The 22,451-nt window shown below is 39.3% G+C and overlaps 1 protein-coding gene across 3 annotated transcripts in view; it reads left to right on the top strand.

Moving 5' to 3' along the window:
- The window catches only part of FARS2 (phenylalanyl-tRNA synthetase 2, mitochondrial), a 230,300-nt gene that overhangs the window by 128,296 nt on the left and 79,553 nt on the right, over positions 1–22,451 (top strand). For all 3 annotated transcript variants that reach the window (XM_031060234.1, XM_005424907.2, XM_031060235.1), the window contains one exon: positions 7,572–7,732. In XM_031060234.1, the coding sequence (XP_030916094.1) occupies positions 7,572–7,732 (161 nt within the window). The remainder of the gene's footprint in view (positions 1–7,571; positions 7,733–22,451) is intronic.

Below are 22,451 nucleotides of genomic sequence, written 5' to 3' on the forward strand. Positions count from 1 at the left end.
GCACAGAATTGAGTCTGCTGAGGTGTCTGTGCTACAGCTATATACCTTCCCTTTTTACATACCTGTGTACAAAATGTACCAGAAGACTAGTTAAGCATCCATAGCTGTGTTACAGGTGCAGATAAAGGTATTTGCAGGTGTTCAGGTTTGACAAATGCCAGCTGGAAACACTGAACTGAGGAGCAATATAGAAAGAAATGCAGGACGGTCTTTTGTGACATTGTCTTCAAATCCCATTTGCTAATGTCTGTAATTACATGTTTAAATCACATCCATGTCTTTAATAGCATGAGAGCTATTGACAGAAAATATTTTGTCCAGCAGCATGCAATGGTCAAATTTTTTAAGATGGAGCATCGATGAGTAGGCATGGGTTGGAAAGCTACTCTTTGAAGGGCCCTTTGTGAGCAAAAGTAAGAAATGTCCTTCAAGCTGTTTTTGCATAGAGCTGATGGAGTAGTTCTCTAGTAAGAAGAAAGGAAACCTGGAAGTAGTGCTGCTGAACAAAATTTTTTGATCCTGTGCTATGTGACAATACACCCAGACCTTTTATGTTGTGCTTTCTTAAAAATAAATAACTTGTGTGTACCCAGAACCTTGTCAGAGCTGATACAAAACACATGTAGTGGAATTCATTGGAGTTCATTGAAGTTGGACTATAAATGCTGTACTTCAGTATGAAATCTTCTCTTAGCTTTACCATCAGAATACTGAAGAGCTATTGACAGAAAGATTTTGAAATTCAATATTTTACATTTATTGTGTGTCTTACCTAAATCATTCTGGAAAGGAAGGACTATTATCCCAACTCCAGTTATAAGAAAAGTGATACCTAAGTGATCATAAGGCTTTTCATTACTTTCTTCCCAAGAATGAGTTTGTGGCAGAGGAGCTAAATCGTAAACCTTATCTGTCTATTATTTTTATATATTGTAAAGCGAAGGAGCCCCAGTCATAAACTCAAGGCTTCTTTATGGTACATGCTGTAGAAAAACAAAATGTGGTATCAGTCCCTGCCTGTGGAAGTTGAATTTATTGTGCAATGTCAAGCTTTTGGAGTAATCACAAGAGTGTACTGCTGTCAGCTGAACATATTTTTTAACCTTTTTATATATATGCAGGTGTTCTGGCTGTTCTGATTCTTGAACAGGAATATTGAACATGCTGAACAGTGTCCTGTGCTATGATAGATAAACTGCTACCTCTGGATCTTTTGAGGAGGTCTTAATCTTGTGAAGACTGTCACACATTGTGATGATCTTCGTGTTCTTGTTCCTTGCTCTGTCTGTTGTTCTGCAAGAAAAGGCCATTTTGTAAGATACTAAGAAGTCAACTTCGGTGAAATTTTACCGAGAAAATTGCATCTGGAGCAAGGAATATCTGTGAAGGGAATTTGTCCATCTGTACTTACACCCTGAAAAAATGAAATTCATAATTGAATTTCTGAACTGTATTGTAGACTTAGTCTTTCTCTCATGTGGGAGCCCCACATGTATTTCTTTATAGCATTTATTTTTTCAAATCTCCATGGCCCCAGTGTCTAGGGAGATTTAACAATATTAGAAGATATTAAAAGGCCCAAACCCTCAAAATCCAGCTTTTCCTGAATGAACAAATCATAAAGAAAGGAATTGGAGTTTGCTTTTACATACAAGGAACAAAAAGAGCAATACTGTAGCCTGCAGGCAGAGCCAGGGGGAAAAGAGCGAATGAGTCAATTAATTTTTTGCTCTGTGACATAAATTAGGACAGCAAATTGCACTGTCATCCATTGAAAATGTTCAGCCTTGAGACAAGGGCAAGGGAAAAAACCTCAAAAACTAAGCAAGCCATTTGTTCAGCTGTGCAGGCTGAAATACAGAGAAAAAGAAAACCATGTACCATTAAAGTATATAGTTAATGACTAATGTCTTGTATTGCTCTTGAGAGTTAAGTGGATACTTTATTGTACATAATTTGAAAGGTAGAATGCTATTGCAGTGTATGGTTATGAACTCTGAAAAAATATCCTAGGGTATAAGTAAGATTGTGTTTAATGGTGGATTTGCCATTGATTATGTTGGGAATGCTTAGGAGGGCTTACAGGAACCAGAGAGATGGTCTTGGGAAAAAGTAGGAAGATGGAAAGGAGCAAGGAAGGAGGACTGAGGAATTCATAACTTCAGAAGCAGAAAGATGAAAAAAATTGAAGTTAAAAGTATCAATTGAAAGTAAAAAAAACCAGGGAGAGCTTCTTCTTGTTGTTGCTTTGGTTTACTCTTTCCTCTTCTTGCTTATCTAGTTTTCCTATCCTCTTCTGCTCTGGTCATTAATTTCTTCCTATCAGAAATGTTTTCTTCCCAGCTACTTGACCTGTTGAAATATTGGTAAAATGGTAGAATGAATGTTAGTTACGTATTAGAAGAAAGTAGAATCTGGTGGATGGCTTCCCTGGCTAGACTTTTTAAGCAAGCTGTTCTTTTAGTATATACATGACTCTTTTGGTTATAGAACAAAAATAAACATACTTATTAAATCTTATTTGAAACCTTTAAAGTTCTTTTGCTTAGTGTTCAAATGGAGAGAACAGAACAGAGCAGTCTGACCCAGGAGACGTAGCTGTGGTCTCAAAGTGACTATTATTGTTAGAAAATTATTCCGCAGATGAGATTCAGAAAGATAAGTTCTCTTTACATAGAATGGGCATAATTGAATGTTTACTTCTTTTCTTGAGTTTTTGAAGAGTGGCTTTTTAAGCATGCATAGTTTGAATGCCGCGTCCTCATTTTAGGGTGTAATTTAAGCTGAGTTGCACACAGGAGCCTGAATGCATCAGTTTAACTGAATTACAAGAGAACACTCTGATGGTCTTGATTTTTGCTTTCACTGGAGAGAAGTTCAGAGAAAACTTGGGTAAGCTTTTTGGCCTCACTTGCTTAAGATTCCAGCCACATGACCTTGCAGTTTCAGAAGTTCTTCTCTATTAGACAGATGCCTTAATATTACTTTTTTTCCATGTAAAGCTTTTTACTCCCTACATATGGCAGTTTTAGCTGAAATAACTTATGGAAATAATAGGGAAATAATTTAAAATGGCTTATTTTTAACACAAGTAGACATGTTTGCCTCATTACTGTGCCAGTTATGTAGACTATGCATTCCTAGACTCTAGAAATAAGTAAATATTTATTTTGCAGAACCTGTTTTTCAAAGCCTGATTTGTAAGCTGTCCATTAATCACACAAAACTCAAATCTGGGCCTTGGCATTTGTTTCCAGAATTTGTGGTATTTTGTGTCAAATTGCGTGTTCATTATGTCTATAACTTCCTTTCTATACAGTTCAAAGCTGATTTGTTTTGTAAAACATGATGTGTAATCCATGTGCCCTTGAGAATCTGTTCACCCCTCTTCCCACCATTTCAGTTCTAGAACTGGCTCCATTAACAGTCATAGTTTGGACTGAAAGGAGGAGATCAAATTCAGGTCTTTGCTTCTGGAACTCATCCCAGATTTCAGCTACTCATACTTTGGGTGTATTAATTTTTGTGCATTTTGTGAAGAGCACCTTCTATGCAGGCTGTTGTGTATTCATGATTTTGCCTCAATCCAAAATCAAAATTTAATTTCTTTCACTTCTCAGTAACTGCTGAGTATGACAATTTGAAGACCCAATTTAGGGTCTATTGAAAGAAAGATTTCTGTATTGGCAATTTTACAGAAGTAGCAAAAATTCTTAAAAAAAAGCTGGTATCGACACAAAAATAAGTATGACTGGAATGTAAACCAAAAAAGTTTTGTCAACCTGTTACTAATACTATGTTGCAAATTATGTCTTAAAATTGTTGTACAGAGCAGAATGTCTTGCATGACACTCCTTGACAGGGTGAGTGTTTCTGTCTGTGTTGATTTCTGAGGATTCAGGGCAATCTAATCCATTAATTCTGGCAGGTCATTATTTATGCCTTAGTGAATAATTGGGAAGATTCCAATCCTGACTGAGCAAATTTAACTTTCGTTTAACATTGCTTTTTGGAGAATTACTTGCTTGGTCTACATTATATGTAAACTGATTCACCTGGGCTCAAAGTTTAAGTCCAGGATAAATAGATAAGACTTATCAAGGAAGATAAGGATTCTTGAGCTTCTCTGTAAGACAGAGCTGCAATGGTGCAAACTTCTGACATGAGATTTGGGCTGTCCTAGCTCCCAATGTGGGAAGCCAATCAAACTGTTTTATCCTTTCCTCCTCCATCTTTGGCTACCTGACAAGCAAAGCTTCCAGCAATTTTCTTCTGGTGGGGAGTCAGATTTTTCATGTGAGGCAGCAGGAGCCTGGCAGTATAAAAATCTTTGATGGCCATTTGGGGAAAGCTCATGTGTCAGGAAAGCTTTATCTGTTGGGCTGTGTTATTTCAAGCAGTGATGCTATGATTGCCCCACCAGGTCCCTGGAATCTGCTGCTTTGGCCAGGTCCCCTCATCAGAACCTCAACTTGCATTTTACCATATTTAACACTGTTCTGTGTTCACTCTTCCTGTCTTGTTGATTCACATTCACTTGAATTCTTTGCATAATACTTGCCAAAATTTGGTGCATTTAAACGTGTATTTGCGTTGGGAAAGCTATGGGTTGCTCCCTCACTCAACAGGATGATTACTGGCTCATTTAATTTCTAAGTCACCTGATAATTTCCAGTCAGAAATATGTTTAGAAGCATGCATTAATCTTGTTGAGTCCCCCAAGGTAGTTGTTCAAATGACTTAAGTGAACGCTTCATTGACTTGGAGCTTTACAAATAGAAAGTTGGAGAAGAGATCAGAGACAAAATAACTGAAGATTCAGAGTGCAGAGATTTGCTACTGCTGATTTGAAGAGGTATTTTAATAATCTGAATTTTCCTTTTTCTTTATTTTGTCTGAGTAGAGGTAATTCTTCACTGATACAGCTTTCACTGGGGACATTTGAGAAGCTTTTTTAGTTTAGTTTGAAGGCTAATAATTGTATGAGGATCATCCAAAAGACAAGTTTCGTTTGGTGAATAGGTGTTTAATCGTAGCTCAGATGACAATGCTCTGAGCTGCTAGACAGATAGCAGAATTTCTTTGTCTGCTACGAGTAAGAAACCTGTGGTGTGTCCCAGTCCTTCTAATAAAAACCCAACAAACCAAGCAAGAAAACCAGAATAGAAAAGAAGTTGCTTATACATAATCAAGACATTCATTGCAGAATTCAAGTTGATAGCAAGTCACTGAGGAAAGAAGTGTTCCAGTGAAAACCATTCTCATATCAAAATAATAAAAAAAGCCCAAGTTCTAAATGTAAGGTTCTGCTAATCAGAATATACACCTGTTCTTATCTTCTGTCATTTTTTTTTTCCTGTCTGATCTACCAGGAATCATCACTAGTATTGGAGGATCATCACCCCCATCATGTATACGTTATTGAGCATCTGTGAATTAGTAATGCTAGTGCTTAATCTGGCATCTTTAGGTTTCAAGCTTAATTCCTCTGTTGAGAGTAAGCAGTGACCATTCAGAACCCTCGTGGATATTGCTCCTGGTGCTTTACTTTACATCTGGAGGAGGGGGTTGGTCTGCAGAAATGCCCATATATATGTGAAAATCTGGTACTTCTGGAATGAATAGGAGCTCTGCCACTGAGGCAGGAATTGCTGATCTAGGAAAGGCAAGCTGGAAATTTGAAGAAGCAGCACCATTGCAATGAACTATAATCACTTTTTCACAGCCATACAAATGTGACTACTTTAATATACTGGTGTATGGAGAGAAGTAGTACTTTCAGCATGGAAGAGGAGCAGTTTATGGTCCATGCTTAAAGTCAAAGCTCAGAATCCCTCCCAAATACAAATTTCAATATGTTCTTTGTAGTCACTCTTTTCTCTAAAAGTCAGCAGAAGCAAATTGTGCAGTTCTTCATGTAATGTAGCATGGATTGCAGGTTTCCAGAGTCAGAGCTGCTCATAGTCTGCTGGTTGGTCTAAGCACTGTTTTCAGCATCTCTGCCAGCCATGAGGTACCTTTTGAGTTCACACCCGGTCCTCTGTTTCCCAAGATTTCCACAGTTCAGTTGATGAACTGTCTGCTTTCAAATGTTAGAAAGTGCAAAATCTTGCCTTTGAGCACACGAGAAGGGACAGGCAGAATATCCTGACTCCTCTATGAAGTACTCTTACAAGTTGATGCAACTCCTGTGGCAGTGCGATACTGCTGATGCAGCCTGTGAGACACCGCCTCTGCTGAGGACCTGTTATTCCAGAAAAATAGGCAAGTTCAGGTGAATTAATGGAATTGAAGTTGTGAGTGTGTGTCTTTTCCCAAGCCTGATATGCCTCCCTCTATTTGAACAGAACTCAGGCCTGTTTAGTCTCAGCATTGAACACAGCAGGAAACTCAGCATGTCTCTCATCAGTGCCCAAATAATGGGAGCTGTTTTCTTTCGGATAGCAGAGACAAGGGTCAGAAAGAAGACTTGTGTTTCCACCTTCCTGCAGAAGATGGGAAAGCTGCTGAATTCAAAGCTTCCAAAAAATTAGTTCAAATTGATATTGGAGGGGCTGCTGTGGCCCTGGTGCATAGCTGTGAGATGTGCAGTGATGTTGTGTGACTCAGGAGCACGCTGCAAGTGCTGATGGTGTGAGGTCAAGTCTGTCACACATGCATACATCCATTCAGCAGGTGTGTTTGTTTAGGCATTTGTTTAAGTTTTTAAAAGCTCTGAGCCTTTGTGAGGGCTTCTGGGCTCTCAGCTTATTTCAAAATCAGTAGGCTGATGGCTAAATATAGACTTAGTTTTTTGTGTTGAAAAGATCCCTGTTTGCATGAATCAGTGCTCCTGCCCTATAAATGAAGGAAGGTATGAATATTTACTTTCCTGACAGAAATGTTGCATCATTAATATCTGTACAGCTTTTCTTTATTAAATATTCTTGTCCTTTTATATTTAGTGCTGCATAAAAGAGACTTGTTAATGTGAGAGCAGTGGCTTTTCCCAGGAAAAGCAGCTCAGGATTTCCCTGGTTGGAGGTGTGATGCTAATGCAATGGTGCCTCACATCCCATTGCTCTGTTTCTTCTAGAAGCCTCAAAAGAGGCAATTATGGTATTTTGAAATGTTGGTAATGATGTTAATGCTCTGTAGGCTTGACTTGGTCTGTCAGACCAAGGAAAATACTCTGAACAGGGAATTCATGTTTATGTGTCTTATGAAACAGCGGAGTCAAGTGAGGAAATGCTCAGCTCTAAGCATAGTGAAGGGTAGTGATGTATAGCATTATGCAGCATTTCTCAAGCCTGTCCGAAACTTTGGACACAAATTGTCAAGGCTGTGGCGTTGTTTTAATGCCATTTTTGGTTCCTGGACTCAGTGATGTTCTCAGTCTTACTGCAGTTTTTGATATAAGTAGGATCTGTCCTGTAGCCTTTAGATCATTCATTTGGCACTTACTTGTAAGATTTTCTGGTTTGCCATTTCACCTTTTTCTTTATTCCCTCTTAATAAATAGGTGAACATTTTATCAGTAATTTTCCATGTTGTGAACTTAAGCTCTTGAATTTTTATCTTGTGTGTTGCAGCTGGTGCTCAGGATAAAATTGGCTGGGCATTTGGCTTGGGTTTGGAGAGGCTGGCCATGATCCTGTACGATATCCCTGACATCCGACTGTTCTGGAGTGAAGATGAACGCTTCTTGAAACAATTTATTGGGCCTCACATTTGGCAAAAAGTGAAGTTCCAGGTAAAATAACATATACATGATAATAATTTACTGTGATGTATGTGCATTCCTAATGAATATCACATAATTAAAATTCTGTGTAGTTAAAAGATTAGGTTTTAATGCAACAGCTTTACAGCTATCATGATTCTCGGATATACTGCAGTAAAATCCAGCTTTTGATAACAACCTTTTTTTCAACCAGATCATCCCTGTTCTGAGTAATGCTTAAGCATATATTTAACTTTTAAATATACCCAGAATAGGGATTGATTTAGGCCTGTGGTTTGGTTATGTCCTTGAATTGTGTCCGTGATTCTATTTCATTATAAATATGTGTCTGATGTAAAGCATTCAAGGATCATAACACATTCTCAATTTCCCCCATTGTTTTCACTCTACAATCATTGATGTCAATGTGAGTTGCAATGTTAACCTTTAGCAAATTCTTTGTGGATGTGCCTTGCCATCTTCACTGTCAGCTATTTTCTCCTGGCATTGGAGGGGAGAGTGCAGGCTCAGCTTGTATTTGTTTTGTAACTCCTCTGCTGTGGTGGTTTCTGTAGTTAGCAACCTCGTCTTGCTTTTTGTACTCACAAAGCAATCAGGCATGACTGGATTGTAAATAGAAATAACTCAGAAATTGTACCCATCAAGCATCTATGTCAGGCAGTGTCAACTGGTCTTTGGGGGAGTTGAGCTGACATAGATGCTTGATGAAGTCTGAAATGCTAAAGCAGTAAAATACTTTTTGCAGCTGCTTTTGCCATTTAGTTTGGTTTCTTTGTGTACAGCTTGATTATGTTTTTTTAAGAACTGTAATTATTAAAGGGGAAATCAACAGTGGTAGATGACATTTGAGTAGCCTCCACACCAGTAGCAGCATCCATCCATTTGTTTTAATTCATGGCAATTCTTGCACATCTTGTTTGGTAGCATCAAAATACTGTTTGAGATAAGTTTGGGGGATAGTTTTGGCTTTTTTGGTTTGGGTAGGGGTTTGGAGAATTTTTTTGGTTGATTGGGTTTTTTTTGTTTGTTTGGTGATAACTGGCATTAGTGCGTTCAGCCTGTAGTTAGTTATCTTACAGAAAGACATGTTTTTGCCATTGTTCCTAAAGTTGTGTCTGCTTGTAGTTTCCTTGATCTCCTACAGAATGTTTGTTGCTCTTTTCATAAAAATGTTGAGCATTTTTTATGTTGAGCATAAAAAATGCTCAAGTCTCCTTTTCAGCCCCTGTCTTTCTGATTGGCTTTGCTCCTGAGCTTGTGGCTTTGTTTATAGATTGCAATCTGATGGAGCTAAGATGAGATTTCTGGCTTGCTTTAAAACTGTGGATCCAAGCTTCCAACTGATATTAGCAGTAGATTGGGATTTTGGGGAAAGGCTATGGACTGACACTGAGGCTGAGTCAAAGAGAGGACTGGGTGTCTGATTTCGCTAAGCTGCATGTAGTTTTCATGTTCAGTTTTAGGTAAGTCAGGTGTAGTGAAGCAATCTGAAGATGGCAAAGGCACAGGTTACTGTGGATAAACTCAGAGGAAAGTACATGGTTTCTAGGAAGCTGAATGTGATTTTTTTTTTTTTTAATTGGTGCAGTTGGGTAGCCTTAGTTTTCATTCTTTTTCTCTTCTAAAGAAAGGCTGTGGCCAATGTTTTAGAAACAGATTTTTTTCTCTGATATAAAGTACTGCTTAGGGACTTTTAAATTATTATTTCTCTTTTATTTTTATTCTTTTTAAAGTTTTTTTCATTTTCCCCCTTTCTGTTTTAATATGTACATGCACCTACTTGACTTGGATGTTTCATCTTCAGTTTTGGTAGTTCTCCCTAAGTCTTGGTTTACATTTTTCAATTCTGTATCTGAATATAAAAGAATGGAGGCAAACTTGGGTTTTTGTTTGAAAGCAAGTCTATATCCAGCTTTTATCTGGTATTTTAGATTGAGCTTTTTTGAGCTCTGTGCTGTACATACTTCTAGTACATACTGGCATTGCTTTCTAAAGGGTTAATGACCCTTCAAATGAAAATACTATGAAATACTCTTCGTTGCTACCATAAGATCTCAATTTTTTTCTTCTGTTCTGTGTTATTTTTCAGGTATGCCGTAAAACCAAGTTAGCAGACCTTTTGTTCCTGTCTGCTTGCTAAAGAGTCATAATTAATGAATCACATGGTTTATTCATATGATATTTGAGGGAAAACTTTTAGCCTGTCTTCCAGTGTGGATGTTCTAAGAAATCTCAATGGATATTTTAAAAGTGTCAGATTTTCTGCATGCAAGGCCATGCAGTACTTTTCAGCCTGACTGAACTGAACAAAGACAGAGCAAGTGTTTTGAGAGCCTTTCATGACAGAAATTGAATCCTGTGGTTCAGAAGGTCCAGGCAAATGTCCATCCTTTATGTGATTGAGAGAGACCTCAACCTTTGGGCACTCCCCCAAATTCTTTCTTATAATCTGAATATGATCCACCAGCATAAATATTTTTCTTTCTCTTCTTTAAAATGTTCTTCAAATACATGAAGTCCGCACGGCATAGCAGTAACCTTTAGCTGGGCTAAATATACTCTTGCTCAAAAACTGCATTTAGTTGGAGCATTTTCTTGGGACTTAGATTATATGTCTTATGCCTTTTAACAGCCTGAATGTGTCAGATTTTTCCCTTTGTCATCAGTTGCTCAGTACATGTGTGCAGGCTTCAGTAGGTCAAAAAGCTGCTGGGAAAAGCTGACAGTGCTTGTACCACTGTGGCAACTCAGCACAGCAGTGTTAGAGTGCTTCTCCCCACAGATCAGATTATTGCCTGGGTTTGGATTAGCAAATCACTTCAGCTATAATTTGACACAGGTCACAGCAGTATGGGGGTCAGGGTCTGGTAACTTGCTTTCGATTGCTTGTGTAGGGCTTCTGCTCAGGCTGTTAAATGAAAGGCTGAGGATGGGCAGGGCAGGAAGGACCAAGAGCCTTCAAGGCACAATGTAATAAAACAAATGGCTTGGTTCTGATCTAGCCTCCTGTGTTATGTCTCTTTTTGTCAGGGCCCTGAGCACAGTTCCATGTAATCCCTTTCTGGTTTATGCTGAGCCAGCATTCCATTCTTACCAAAAAAAAAAAGTCCATGGGCTGACAAGTCTCAAGGAAAGGTACAAAAATGAAATGACATTTAGAGAGGAAAGGCACTCACAGTTCACATGTACTGTGGTGAGCCCAGAGGTGTTGATTAAGAAAGGTCTCTGGCAGCAGGATGGATCCTGGAGCCTCCATCATTTTGCTGCCAAGGCAAGCAAGTGGCACATCATGTTGAGTGACTCTTGGTGTGTTCTCCCTTCACAAAGTCACTTTCATTTGATGCTGCCGGTGTCTCTGGCTGCTGTTGTTTTAAATAGTTATTTATTTCAATTGCTGAGGCACCTTGTGGTCTGCACTGAGTTCAAGCAGTAGCGTGATTATGGCTGTTCTGGCAGTGGTACAGAAGGAAACTGGATCAGATTTCTAGTAAAACTCCCTCTGTGAGATTATAGGAGTTGCTGTCTTCTTGATTTCCTCATTTCTGCATTATCTGTAATATTCTGCAATATCTGCAATAAGCCTAGCACCACCTATTTTTTATCACCCCCTGCCATCATCTCCAGGGGCTGCTCCTTCCTAGTGTCCGCTGGAGCTCACAGTCCCTCAAAATTCAATTCCTTTATAATTACCTGGTAGCTTCAAAACTCAAAATAATAGACTTTCTAAGCAGGATCATTTTAATGGCTCCGGAAGAGAAAAAGCTCCTGGAGCAGCACTGCTGGGAGACATGAGCGGATTGTAGGCTTTGGGAGTGGGGTGAGGAGTCTTGACAAACAACTTGAATTGACACTGTTCATCTCCTGCACAGCTGTAGCCAGAATGGTGTATGCAGTCCTAATCCAGGATACTCTTTCTGCTTTGAAAAGTGAACAGTCGAGGATAGCAGAGATGATCAAAATAATCAAAAAGATGTAGTTGTGTGGAAAGAAGTGGTTCATTATACTGGAAAGGAAATCAAAGCAGGCTCCTCTTCCTTCTGTGCAAGATAGCAAAGGCTGGGCCTGCTTGCTCCTATTTGCCTTTGCTCAGTGTGCTGTAGGAATTAAGCTCCTGCTCTGATGACAAAGGATTTATGCAGTAGCCCAGTTTGCACTGTTTGCTGTGTATGTGAGCCCTCTTGCTCACCATTAGACAGTCCAACTTTTCTACCTTACTGTGCACTTTTCAGGGACAGAAATCATCCCTGTGCATCTTTCCTGTGCATAAGCCTGATTGTTGCTGGGAGACACAGAGCTTGTCCTGAAGCTTTAGAAGATGCTGAAAATGAAACTCACTGTCAAGTGTAAGGGGAAACTTCAGCAAATTAAACCATCCCAGTCTATATCCTTTATTCCATGCTTGAGCAAGAGAGCATCTAGAGTATATACCATCCATTTCAACCAGTTTGATGTTATTGCATTCACTGCACAGGGTGGGGCTGTCTGATCCATCATTAGTATGCTACTCCATATAATTTATATTTATCTTCTTAGTCTGTGATTAGCATTATTTTCAAATAAAAATTAAATAGATTCCCTGGTTGCTGCATTTTCAGATATTTTTCATCAAGATTAGGTGACTTCATGCTAAAATGGTTATTCATTTATTATGTTTATTTTCTAAAAGTGCATCTATTAAAGCCAAATATGCAACCATTAGTATATAAATTTAACTCGGATGTTTGAACAAATAAGGTATAGCTTCAACTGTGACTTATTGTATAGATAGTTTTAATGTAATTGAAGATATATAATGTGTGTGTCTGCATGTGGAGAGAATAGATGATGATGTTGTAGCATAAACATTTTACTGGCATGACTTTGCGAAGGTTGAATATCTAAGAGTGACTTACATAGATCATCTTAAGCAAATGTCAGTAAAACCTTACAGTGCTGTATATCATATCAGGTTTGCCTGTATGCCCTGCAGAACACCATGAAACTCTTTTTTTAGTGTTGGATGTGCATGGAAGGCGAGCAAAAAGGCCATCTTCATTGCACAGATGCTGCACTAAGCTGCACGATTGGGTTAGAAATCACTTGATCATCAAGTCTTCTCATCAGGATGTTCTATCTTGTATCGTTTGTAGGTAGTGCTGGTATTGAAGCTCTGGGAACCTGAGCCCTATGGCCCCAGCCAGGCAAAGTACTGAAGCACATGCTGAGCTTTAAACTTGCAAGCAGTCCCGTTTAAATCAATGCAATAGTTCCTATGCTCAGTCAAACATAACCCAAATGCCTAAATAGCTTCAGGTCAGAGATCTCCACATTTCCTGGGATCCAACTGAGAGTGATCAGTGCCTCGCAGGGCTGAAGCAGTGGAAACTTTTAAAATTATTGTTATAAGCAAGAAGAGTTTAATCTGACAAACCGTAAACTCAGTTTGCAAAATCTTTGTTCTAAGCCAGTTCTACTGATCAACACTTGTGTAAAAAAAGTCAAGAAAAATTCTGGAGAGAAAACAGAACCTGAATTCCCATTCTCAACTAAAGAAAATTGGCTGAAAACACTGTAAGGAAAGAAGAAAGTAGGGGCTCAGAATGAGCAAATGGGATGGACAGTCACATGGGACTGAATACAAAGCACTGATGCAGTCATATAAGACAAAGTGAAAGGAACATAAAAGAGAGGAGTGCTGTACTTTGAGCATTGGGGGCAATATGAAAAAATCTGGTTTAAAGTTAACTTTAAGCAGATTTGGAGGAATGGGATGAAAAGGGAAGAAAGACACAGGAAAGGAGAGTGGGTTTATGGCAAAAACGGTTGAGGCTGATGCAGAAGTCTTTTTCTAGATAATAAGAAAGTTTTCCTGGGTTTTGTACTGCACGCATCTACTCCTGATCTCCTTTTGGAAGATAAACAACTATGAGGGACCACAGAAATTATGACCACAAGCCATCAAAGCAAGTCTTTAAAGTACTATCATCAGTTTTGAGATGAGTGTGGGGACTTGCAATTCTGCTTCTGGATTTGTGAAACACTTAGTGTGTCAGAACCCTGACCCATGACAGAGGCTGTACTGAGATGATATTCACAAAATCACAGAATACCCTGAGCTGGAAGGGACCCACAAGGATCATCCCAGTCCAGCTCCTGGCCCTCCCCAGGGCCACCCAAGAATTACACCGTGTGCCTGAGAGCATATTACTGAAACTCTGGGTAAGAATAAGCACTGACAAGGGATGTGGTTCCCAACAATCTAGTTGCTGCCCTCTGAGCTAATACCAATGATGCATATTTTCTCACATACCCTGTTTCAATCCCTCCACCCACCCACTGCAGTCTAGTCTCACTGATAGGCTCCCATTGAACCTGAACAAATCAGCAATGGTTTAATTCCTTTCTGCTTGTACTTTTCTAAGTAAATAAAATGAATAAATAAAAAATGTCAATAGCCATTTCTGCCTAGATTAGTTGGTGGTATTTATCTTATGGACTATGTTGTCTGCTGAAGTACCAAAGGGCAAAGTAAATCCATTTAATCTATTTAGCAGCCACCTTGGTAACAGTTGGATGTACAGACAAGCCTATGACATTCATTAGCAAAACCACCACTCTCTTCCACCTATGTTCCTTGAAAATACTTTAAGTATGTCTATATTGTTTTCACAGTCTTAGAATAGTTGAAAACTCTCCTGTTCACCTCTGTTGGCTTGTCCCATCCTGATAGTACATTTAGTTTAGATTTAGCTGGTGGTGACCTGAAGCAAAATAGCTGATTTGAGCTGCTCTTTTTTTAATGGTAAGGAGTTTCTGCTTTGTACACAACTGTCACAGCTGGAATTTGTTTTGAGTGGTTGGAGTATGTGTGGGTATGTATATATATGTTTAGAGAGCAAAAATATTTCATCCTTACTTTGTTGTCTATGCTAACACACACTTTAAACACCAGTAATTTTTTTATGTCATGGCAGGTAACTCCAAAACCTGGATGTAATTATGTGTTTCCTATAGATTTTCAATTATGTGAGAGGTCCAGGGCTTTACTAATAAACTTAGCAAGTGCCACAGGGGATTTTGGAAGCTAGCTATGTGGCATACCAGCGTATCCACCTGACAGATGTCCTCTCTTTTGACTGCAGGTCCAGAGACAGCAGCTGAGACTCTTCTTCATTTGAAGGGTTTTGGTGGGTTTGGGCTGTTTGTTACCACTCCTCCCAGAGCCTTATTTCTCACAGTGTTAGGAGGAGAAGCATAGTTGTTTGGTTTTTTTTTTGTTTCCCAAGTGTTCATGTTCCCATGTGCTGTTCTGCTTCACTGTTCCACATGTACCACAGAAGCTGCTTTTGTGGCTACACTATGAGATTAATCAGGGAGCTTTTTCCTCTGCAGCTCCTTAAAGCTGTATCAGTTCCCTGATCCACTTCTCAGTGTTGCTTCATGCCATCAGCACAACTGATGAGACAGCACTTTAGTTTTTGGAGCCAGTATAGAAGGTGAGGGGTGAATATAACCGGCAGCTGTGTCCTCAGTACTAGTGAAAGACATTCCCAGTAAATGAGAACAGACCACCAGGGACTTCCTTCCAATTTGTTTTTAGACAAAAAGAAACTACTGTAGCCATGACTGCATTTTGCCTGCACCACTTCTGTGTGATGTAGATGAAAAATGATTTTGCACTTATGAATGCTGCTGCACTGTCATTAGAACCATTTTACTGCTGATGTCTCTTTTTCCTAGGCAGAAGCCAATGCACCCTAGTCAAAGTATACCTGATACTATCTAGATTATTACTTAGCAAAAACTGCAATAAGCTTCAAAAGCTTATATGTTACAGTGGTTTGCTCTGATCTCTAAACCTCATATATTTGCAATTTGACTGGCTGAGGCTCTTTGAAACAAATAGCTCGCAAATGAGTAATTCCGCTGCTGAATATATCAACTGATCTTTATTGCATCCTAAATGATGGAGTATAATGGTTATACAAAGTGCTTAAATAAGCCATGCAGCAATTTCCAGCAGTGATATATATGCTGAAACCCACATTAAATTAATATTAGGTGAAGGAGTAAACCTGGACGTCTAAAGTAACAATAGATTTTGCATAGGTTGCGTGAAGCTATGATAACCAGCTGCTAGTGGCTTTGGCAGGAGTCCACATATGTTCAGAGCTTTCAGTTTATTGTCTACAAAAGTATGTAGCTAGTCAGGAGGGTAACCCTTACACATTTCCAATGGTTTTCCAATATTGGTTTAATTTACACTGTGAGTAATAGAATTCTGGCACAGAAAATGTCTTGACTTTAGTTTTTAGCCCTGACATGAGAAGTGACTCAATAATTCTGTTTTCCATGCTGTTTCAGTTGTAGTTCTCTTGCACCTCCTACCTTGGCCTCTCTTCTCCAAACTACCTTAGGGTAGAAAGTTCTTCAGGACAGGAATTAGCATTTTGTGCTCTGTCTGCCCAGTGGGACCCTGGTTTCTGGCTGGCAGTCCTAGGTACTTACCGCAGTCTGAATATGTGTATGCTATAGCAGGGTTAAATACATCTTTGTGAGTATACATTATGCATTTGATGTAAGAATAAACTTCTGTTTAAAATGTGTCCAAGCACACACTGTGTATGTGTCTTCAGAGATACAGGTATGTGCTGGTGTGCACACACAACCACAGAAATATAAAGGGGGAAAAAAAAGATAATCTCAAAACTATTAGGAAATAAGCTCTTGTTAATTTTTCCAGAGTTAGCTAAAAATATGGCAGTTGTCATATGTGAGTTTATTTGATAGTTCTTTTAACACTGGTGCCAATATTTTACATGTAAAAGATACACCTTGCAAAGAGCTTTTGATAAAATGATCTTTAAAATCATGCCTAAGCCTTTACAGTCATCATCTGTAGCATGATTAGACCTTGCAGCTGACCTGTAGAGTGTCCCTAGGAAATGAGGACTGGGAAGAACAATCTCTGTATGTGTGTATGCGTGAACAGAAGCACCTTTTGAAGTACATGGTGTTAATAAAAAACCCCTGATTTTCAGCTACCACTTCTCTGATCAGAATATGAATTAGGCTACAGAGAATAGCCAAACAACAGAAGGCACAGTTGGGAAGAATTGTATTATTCTTATCATACCAATCCTCAATTTCATTCATCTTGCTAGTGTGAGAGACACATGAACTACTGCCGTGACAGCCTAAACTAAAATGTGACAAGTAAGTGATGCTTTGGGGTGCATGTGCTGCAGAGGATTTGGCTATGCGGTTTTAGAAAAATTAATAATGGGAAGAAATCCCCTCTTTTGAGGATTGATTACATTCTCCTGCCTGTGCAGAAGTGCATATGCAATCCAATAATCCAATTTGCATAATTATTCCCACATGTAACCTGTTCTCCTAAATCAGCAGGAGTGAACCCATTTTCTGATTCTTGTAAAATAAGGAAAGGCATTAAAGAAATATCTGTTCTGCACCACGATTCTGCTTGTAGAGATTTAGATGTTCTTTACATTTTGTCATTGCATACTGAAATGCTTAGTGTACTTTTTGTACGTTTTTGTGCTTGTTCTGTTCTCAGCTTAAGGCTTCTCTGTAGTTTTCTAAGTGTTGTTACTCTTTAGCAAGAGTATAGCTTTAGGAACACTCAGGGTCTGTCTGAGGGAAAAAAAATTAAAGGCTTTTGTCCCTGAGTAATGGACAAGTAAGTAGAGCCTTTCATTTCAGTTTCTCTCTAGCTTAATTACTGTACTTTAAAGTTTTAGCTTGTTACACTACCTTGGTGTTTTATTGTGAGTTTTGAACTTTAGAGGTTGTAATTTGTATGAATTTAAAACTTAAGTGGGAAGATGGGAGGGGGAGGGGGATTGAAGGCTACTCTGGAAACTAAAAATACTGGATTTTGCCAAGAGTCATAGAATCATGTAATCCTTATGTGGCAGCAGCTCTCTGGCCACAGAGAGCAACAGATGACTTCCCCCAGGTATTTTCCTGGGGAAGGCTATGAGAAGATCAGAGAAAAGAATGAGAAACAATTCTTATTTCCACTTGCTGCACCTGTTGTTGTGCACATGTGGAATGCCTTATGGAGATTGTTTACCAAAGGGTGATTTCTTAATTTCTTAATTGGACACTGGATGTAGTTTGGATGGATTGACCAGTTAGGTCAAAGCTGTATCGGACTGTCTGTAAGGGTTACAAGTTTCTTAATAGTATAGTATGGTATGATAAATAGAATAAAGCAATTGATCAGCCTTCTGCAATCATGGAGTCAATGCTGATTATTACCTGGCTGGGGGCCTGCAGGGACATCCTTAGAGTTGGAAAAGAACTCTTAGATCACCAAGTCCGCTGTTATGCTGTCATCACCATATTCCCTACTAAGCCATGTCCCCAGGTGCCACATACACTTCCAGGGACAATGATTTCACCACTTCCCTGGGCAGTCTCTTCCTCTGCCACTTGAGCAGTTTTCCCAAGACAAGAAGGAAACCAGGCTATATCAGTGGTACTGGAAGTTATAAAAATACCTCAAAACCACCAGTAACCTGCCTGGGTAAACTTCTGTACATGGTGAGATGGTACAGATTAGCTCTGGGAAATGTAGAAAAATAACTCTTTTGTGGCATAATAATGTCCAGGGCGTTGTCTGAAGTTATAGCCGAGAGATATGAAATGTCATTGCTGATGTATTGGAAATCTCTGTGTTTTTTAGGAAGGAGAAAGAAAAAGAAGTATAGTTTGATAGGTGGGAAGAAGGACTTTTTCAGGTGTTGCATGTGCCTGTAAGATTCACAATGCCAGCTTATTTTGGTGTAAGTCACATTCAAGTGTTCTGGAGATTCTGCAATTTAAACAGTAACTCTCTGGAATGGTGCATTTAATGAGCAGAAAAGGAATGCAATCAACATTGTTTTATACGAGGCTTTTCATCTAAGCCAAAGTAAAATATTAAGTGCACTTTGTTTCCATTGTTATGATATGTATTTGGGAGAAATACGTCTTCATATTGCTGCAGGCTCTTTCCAAATACTTGCATTGTTTGTTTAGATGTAACTCTTTTATATGAATTGTTGATGAGTACAGTATTTTACTCCACGGAGCTATTTATCTCGGCATTATTATTAAGCATAATGAGAAAAAATATGCAAGCCAAACCATCAGAAGAGGGAAACCTGACTTCTGAGTATGGCAAACACCAAATGCCTGCAGCAACCAAGGCCTTCTGCAGGAATTGCAGGTGCTCAGCACTGCTGAAGAGAAAATTCTTAGTATCTTCTGAGAAGTTGAGTTTCTGCTGACTTATACCAGCTTATTACCTGTTCCTTGCAGGCATGGCAGGTATTTTTAGAGAAGTGCAGGACACATATGGGTTTTTTGTTCATTGACAGTTTGTTTTCAGAGGTTTGTGTCTTCTTTTTACCCTTGCCTGTGATGTTGCCTGTGGTGTGGGATATTTGGGTAGGAAGGACAGGCAGAATATACCGGGTTTGGTGTGAGAATCCATTTTACCGTTTTGGTGATTCCAAATCACTGGATTCCTTTCCCAGGATAGCAGCTTGCTTGTTTTCTATTGAAGACATCACAACAGAGTAAGGATTGTGCCATCAGTTCCACTTGGAACTGTGGAGTTCTGTGGTAGCAACTGCTCAAATGGAAAAGCAATAACAGAAAAAGCATTTCTCGGGTTTTAGCTGTTTTGCAGTGATACATCTGTGATTGAGATGGGGAAAATGAGCACCATGAAACCAAATAGCTTGGTAGGCCATCAGCTAGGGGCCTGGGAAAGAAGCATGAGGAAAATGCATTTTTTTTTCCACAGTGGACATAGAACTGCTGAAGGAAAACATCAGGCTAATTGCTTCTTCACCCTGATACTGTCAAAAGGGATTTGTAAGGGGCTGTGATGTGGGAGTGAGTAGTAAAGAGCCATTCCTTTTGGTGATTCTCCCTGTGAGTCCTACTTTGTTCTATGGAAATGAGAAGTCATTTTTGCCTCATTAAACACAGAGCATGGAGTCCTGGTATTTAGGAATAATTTATACTTATCCTTTGGTGGTTTTTATGATCAGATCACAAGAAGCAAGGCATATCCAAATGCCCAAGGGAACAGGTATCTGGGAATATCTCTGCTGTGTACACTGTAACATCCTTGCTTTTAATAGGATTAGGTCAATACTTTCATCTTCTTTATGTCTTTCCTGACTTTTTTTTTTCAATTCCTTACTAATCATTTAGAATCATAACCCTTTCAGTGGCAATACAAGTGCTCTTTTGTGTCTGGAAATCTTCTCAAAAGCCATACCTTATTTCTTGGCTTTCTGACCACAGGTCAGTTTAAAATGCATATTTGCACTCAAAGAAGTATATTGTGACTTTAAACTTGACACATTTTTCATCACAAATTTAAACAAGCTTGACTTTAAAATAAAGTCACTGCATTTTAATAAAATGTTGTAAGAACACAGTGTCTCTTTCCAGTGAGGCCGCAGAGGCTTAGTAATCAGCATTACTTTTGGGTGAATGTGTGTAAAGGCAAGCATTCTACTCACTCATTCTGCCACAGCACCAGGCCTGTTGTGCATTTTTTCTGCTGCTTGGAAAATGTGGAGCTTATCAACAAAGTTTAACCTCTTCACTGGCTGTTACAGATCTTAATTTTTTCAGTGGCATATTAGATACTGACTTTCGTACGTCAGGCAGGTTCCTCTATATGAGCTGTAACTTTTAGCATGCAAGAAAGATTGCACTTGCTCCTGTGCATGTGCACGTGTGTGTGCATTTATTTTGTGTCTTAAGGGGGTTTACCTGAGGAAAGGTGCTTGAGGATCGTTGAAAATGGTGACTGAATGGGATGATATGGAGAGTTACCTGTGACTGCTTTGGAAGAATATAAGCAATTAAACTCTTTTTTTGCTTTGCACCTTCAAGGAGCCTGGAATGGGGCTCGAGAAAGAAATTATCTCCAATGTGACCCTGTAGGGTGTAGTTTAAGTGGGAAGGGGACAGAGCTGTCACAGTGACATGCACGGCACAGCAGAGAGGTTCCTGGTCCACAGGTTTGTGTCATCTCACATTGAAGGCTGAGACTTAGCTAGGAAGACAAGTCTGTAGCCCCAGGGCACCTCCCTGTTCAGCCTGGATGTAGAATGACAGAACCACAGGATGAGTCAGGTTGGCACCCCAACAGGTTGTCTGGTCCAGCCTCCCTGCTCAAACAGTGTTGTCCCAGAGCACATGGGACAGGATGGCATCTGGATCATTCTTGAATATCTCCATGTACAAAGAAAACCTCCTCCACTCAGAATGGTCCATGTACAAGTAGAGTGCCTGAAATCCATGGAGCACTTGATGTTCCCATGAACATATGGTGTTCCCTGTACCTGTATGTGAGCTTTTCAAAGTTAAGAACTCTGTTGGGGTGAGCAGATTGGTGTCTAAAAAGGGCTGATCGTACTTCTGTATTCATTCACTGAAAAGCTCAGAGCATCAGTGGAAGCTAACATGCTTCTGCCACTCCCTGCAGGAGGACAGAGCGGTGCATTGATCCCAGACTAGTCCATTTGCTTTGGTTTTAAGAGCTTAATCCCAAAAGATATTTTATATCTGCTTATTAGACGTTATGGTAGCTGTCTGTTGAAATTTAATTTCCTTCTTTGAAGATGTGTGTGTGTTTACACATAAAAATGTATATATATCTATATGTGTGTGTGTGTACATGTATGAATATATAGAACTTACTATATATATCTAAGGAGAAAATCAATTTAGTTAGGAGGGTATAAAACTTTTAATAATGGGGAACATTGTGACTAAATTTTAAGCCATGGCAGCCAAGAAATTCGAAGTTATGTTCCCTGCAGCAACTGTAATTTGTCTACACTGGTCATAAATACGGAACTGTAAATCTAGAAGCATACACACTAATACAGGAAACTTCATTATGTGCATGAGGGTTAAGTTACTGCTGTAAATTTGCAAATTTTAATTTCATGCCTGTTACATGTTTACATTTCCTATGATAACACTGAATTAATGTAGTTTCACCATGGAATATATTAAGAAAGGCTCAGTTATTACAGGACTGTAGTTTTCATTTTGATGAGAATATGATGTTGCATTAAAACTGTGTAGTTTATGTAGATATTTCTCCAAAACATGAGCAAGACAGGACTGTTAAAGCTTAGCAGCCACGATGCTGCTAAGTCTCATATTTTTCTGACTTAGACTGGTGATGGCAGTAAAGCATGGCTGACTTTTTAATAGCCTGGCTGCTGTGGGGTTGCTAACCCAGTTTCTGGTGCATGTCGTCATTAACCTTGCATTTGTGTCACCACTGTCAAAATACAGGTACAGCTTTTTCCTCTGCTGTGTTTGTCACTCGTTTGTTTTGTCCCATCTGCAGCTGGCAGCAGGGAAGGAATGGAGTGAGCAGCCACAGCACAAAACTTCTCCTGTCCCCTTGCCATGTTGCACCCATCTGGAGGAAATGGCTTTTCTTCCTAATGACAAATATTTGTGGAAAGTGCTGGTGTCCGTCCTTTTGTTTGGGACTCTGTGCTAAAGACACTTCACGGTCTTGTGTGGGTTATTCTCTGGCACTGGCTGTGCATTATTCCCAGATGTTTTTACCGCAGCTTGGGAGGTTCTGCCCTCAGAAAGGAGGTTTCTCTCCCTTACAGCTGTGAGGTATCTGGATTCAGCCTAGCTGATGATCCTTTGCCATGTGTGGATGAACAGATACCACTCTTAT

This window comes from Geospiza fortis, unplaced genomic scaffold, assembly GCF_000277835.1.
Source record: "Geospiza fortis unplaced genomic scaffold, GeoFor_1.0 scaffold219, whole genome shotgun sequence".
Classification (NCBI taxonomy): domain Eukaryota; kingdom Metazoa; phylum Chordata; class Aves; order Passeriformes; family Thraupidae; genus Geospiza; species Geospiza fortis.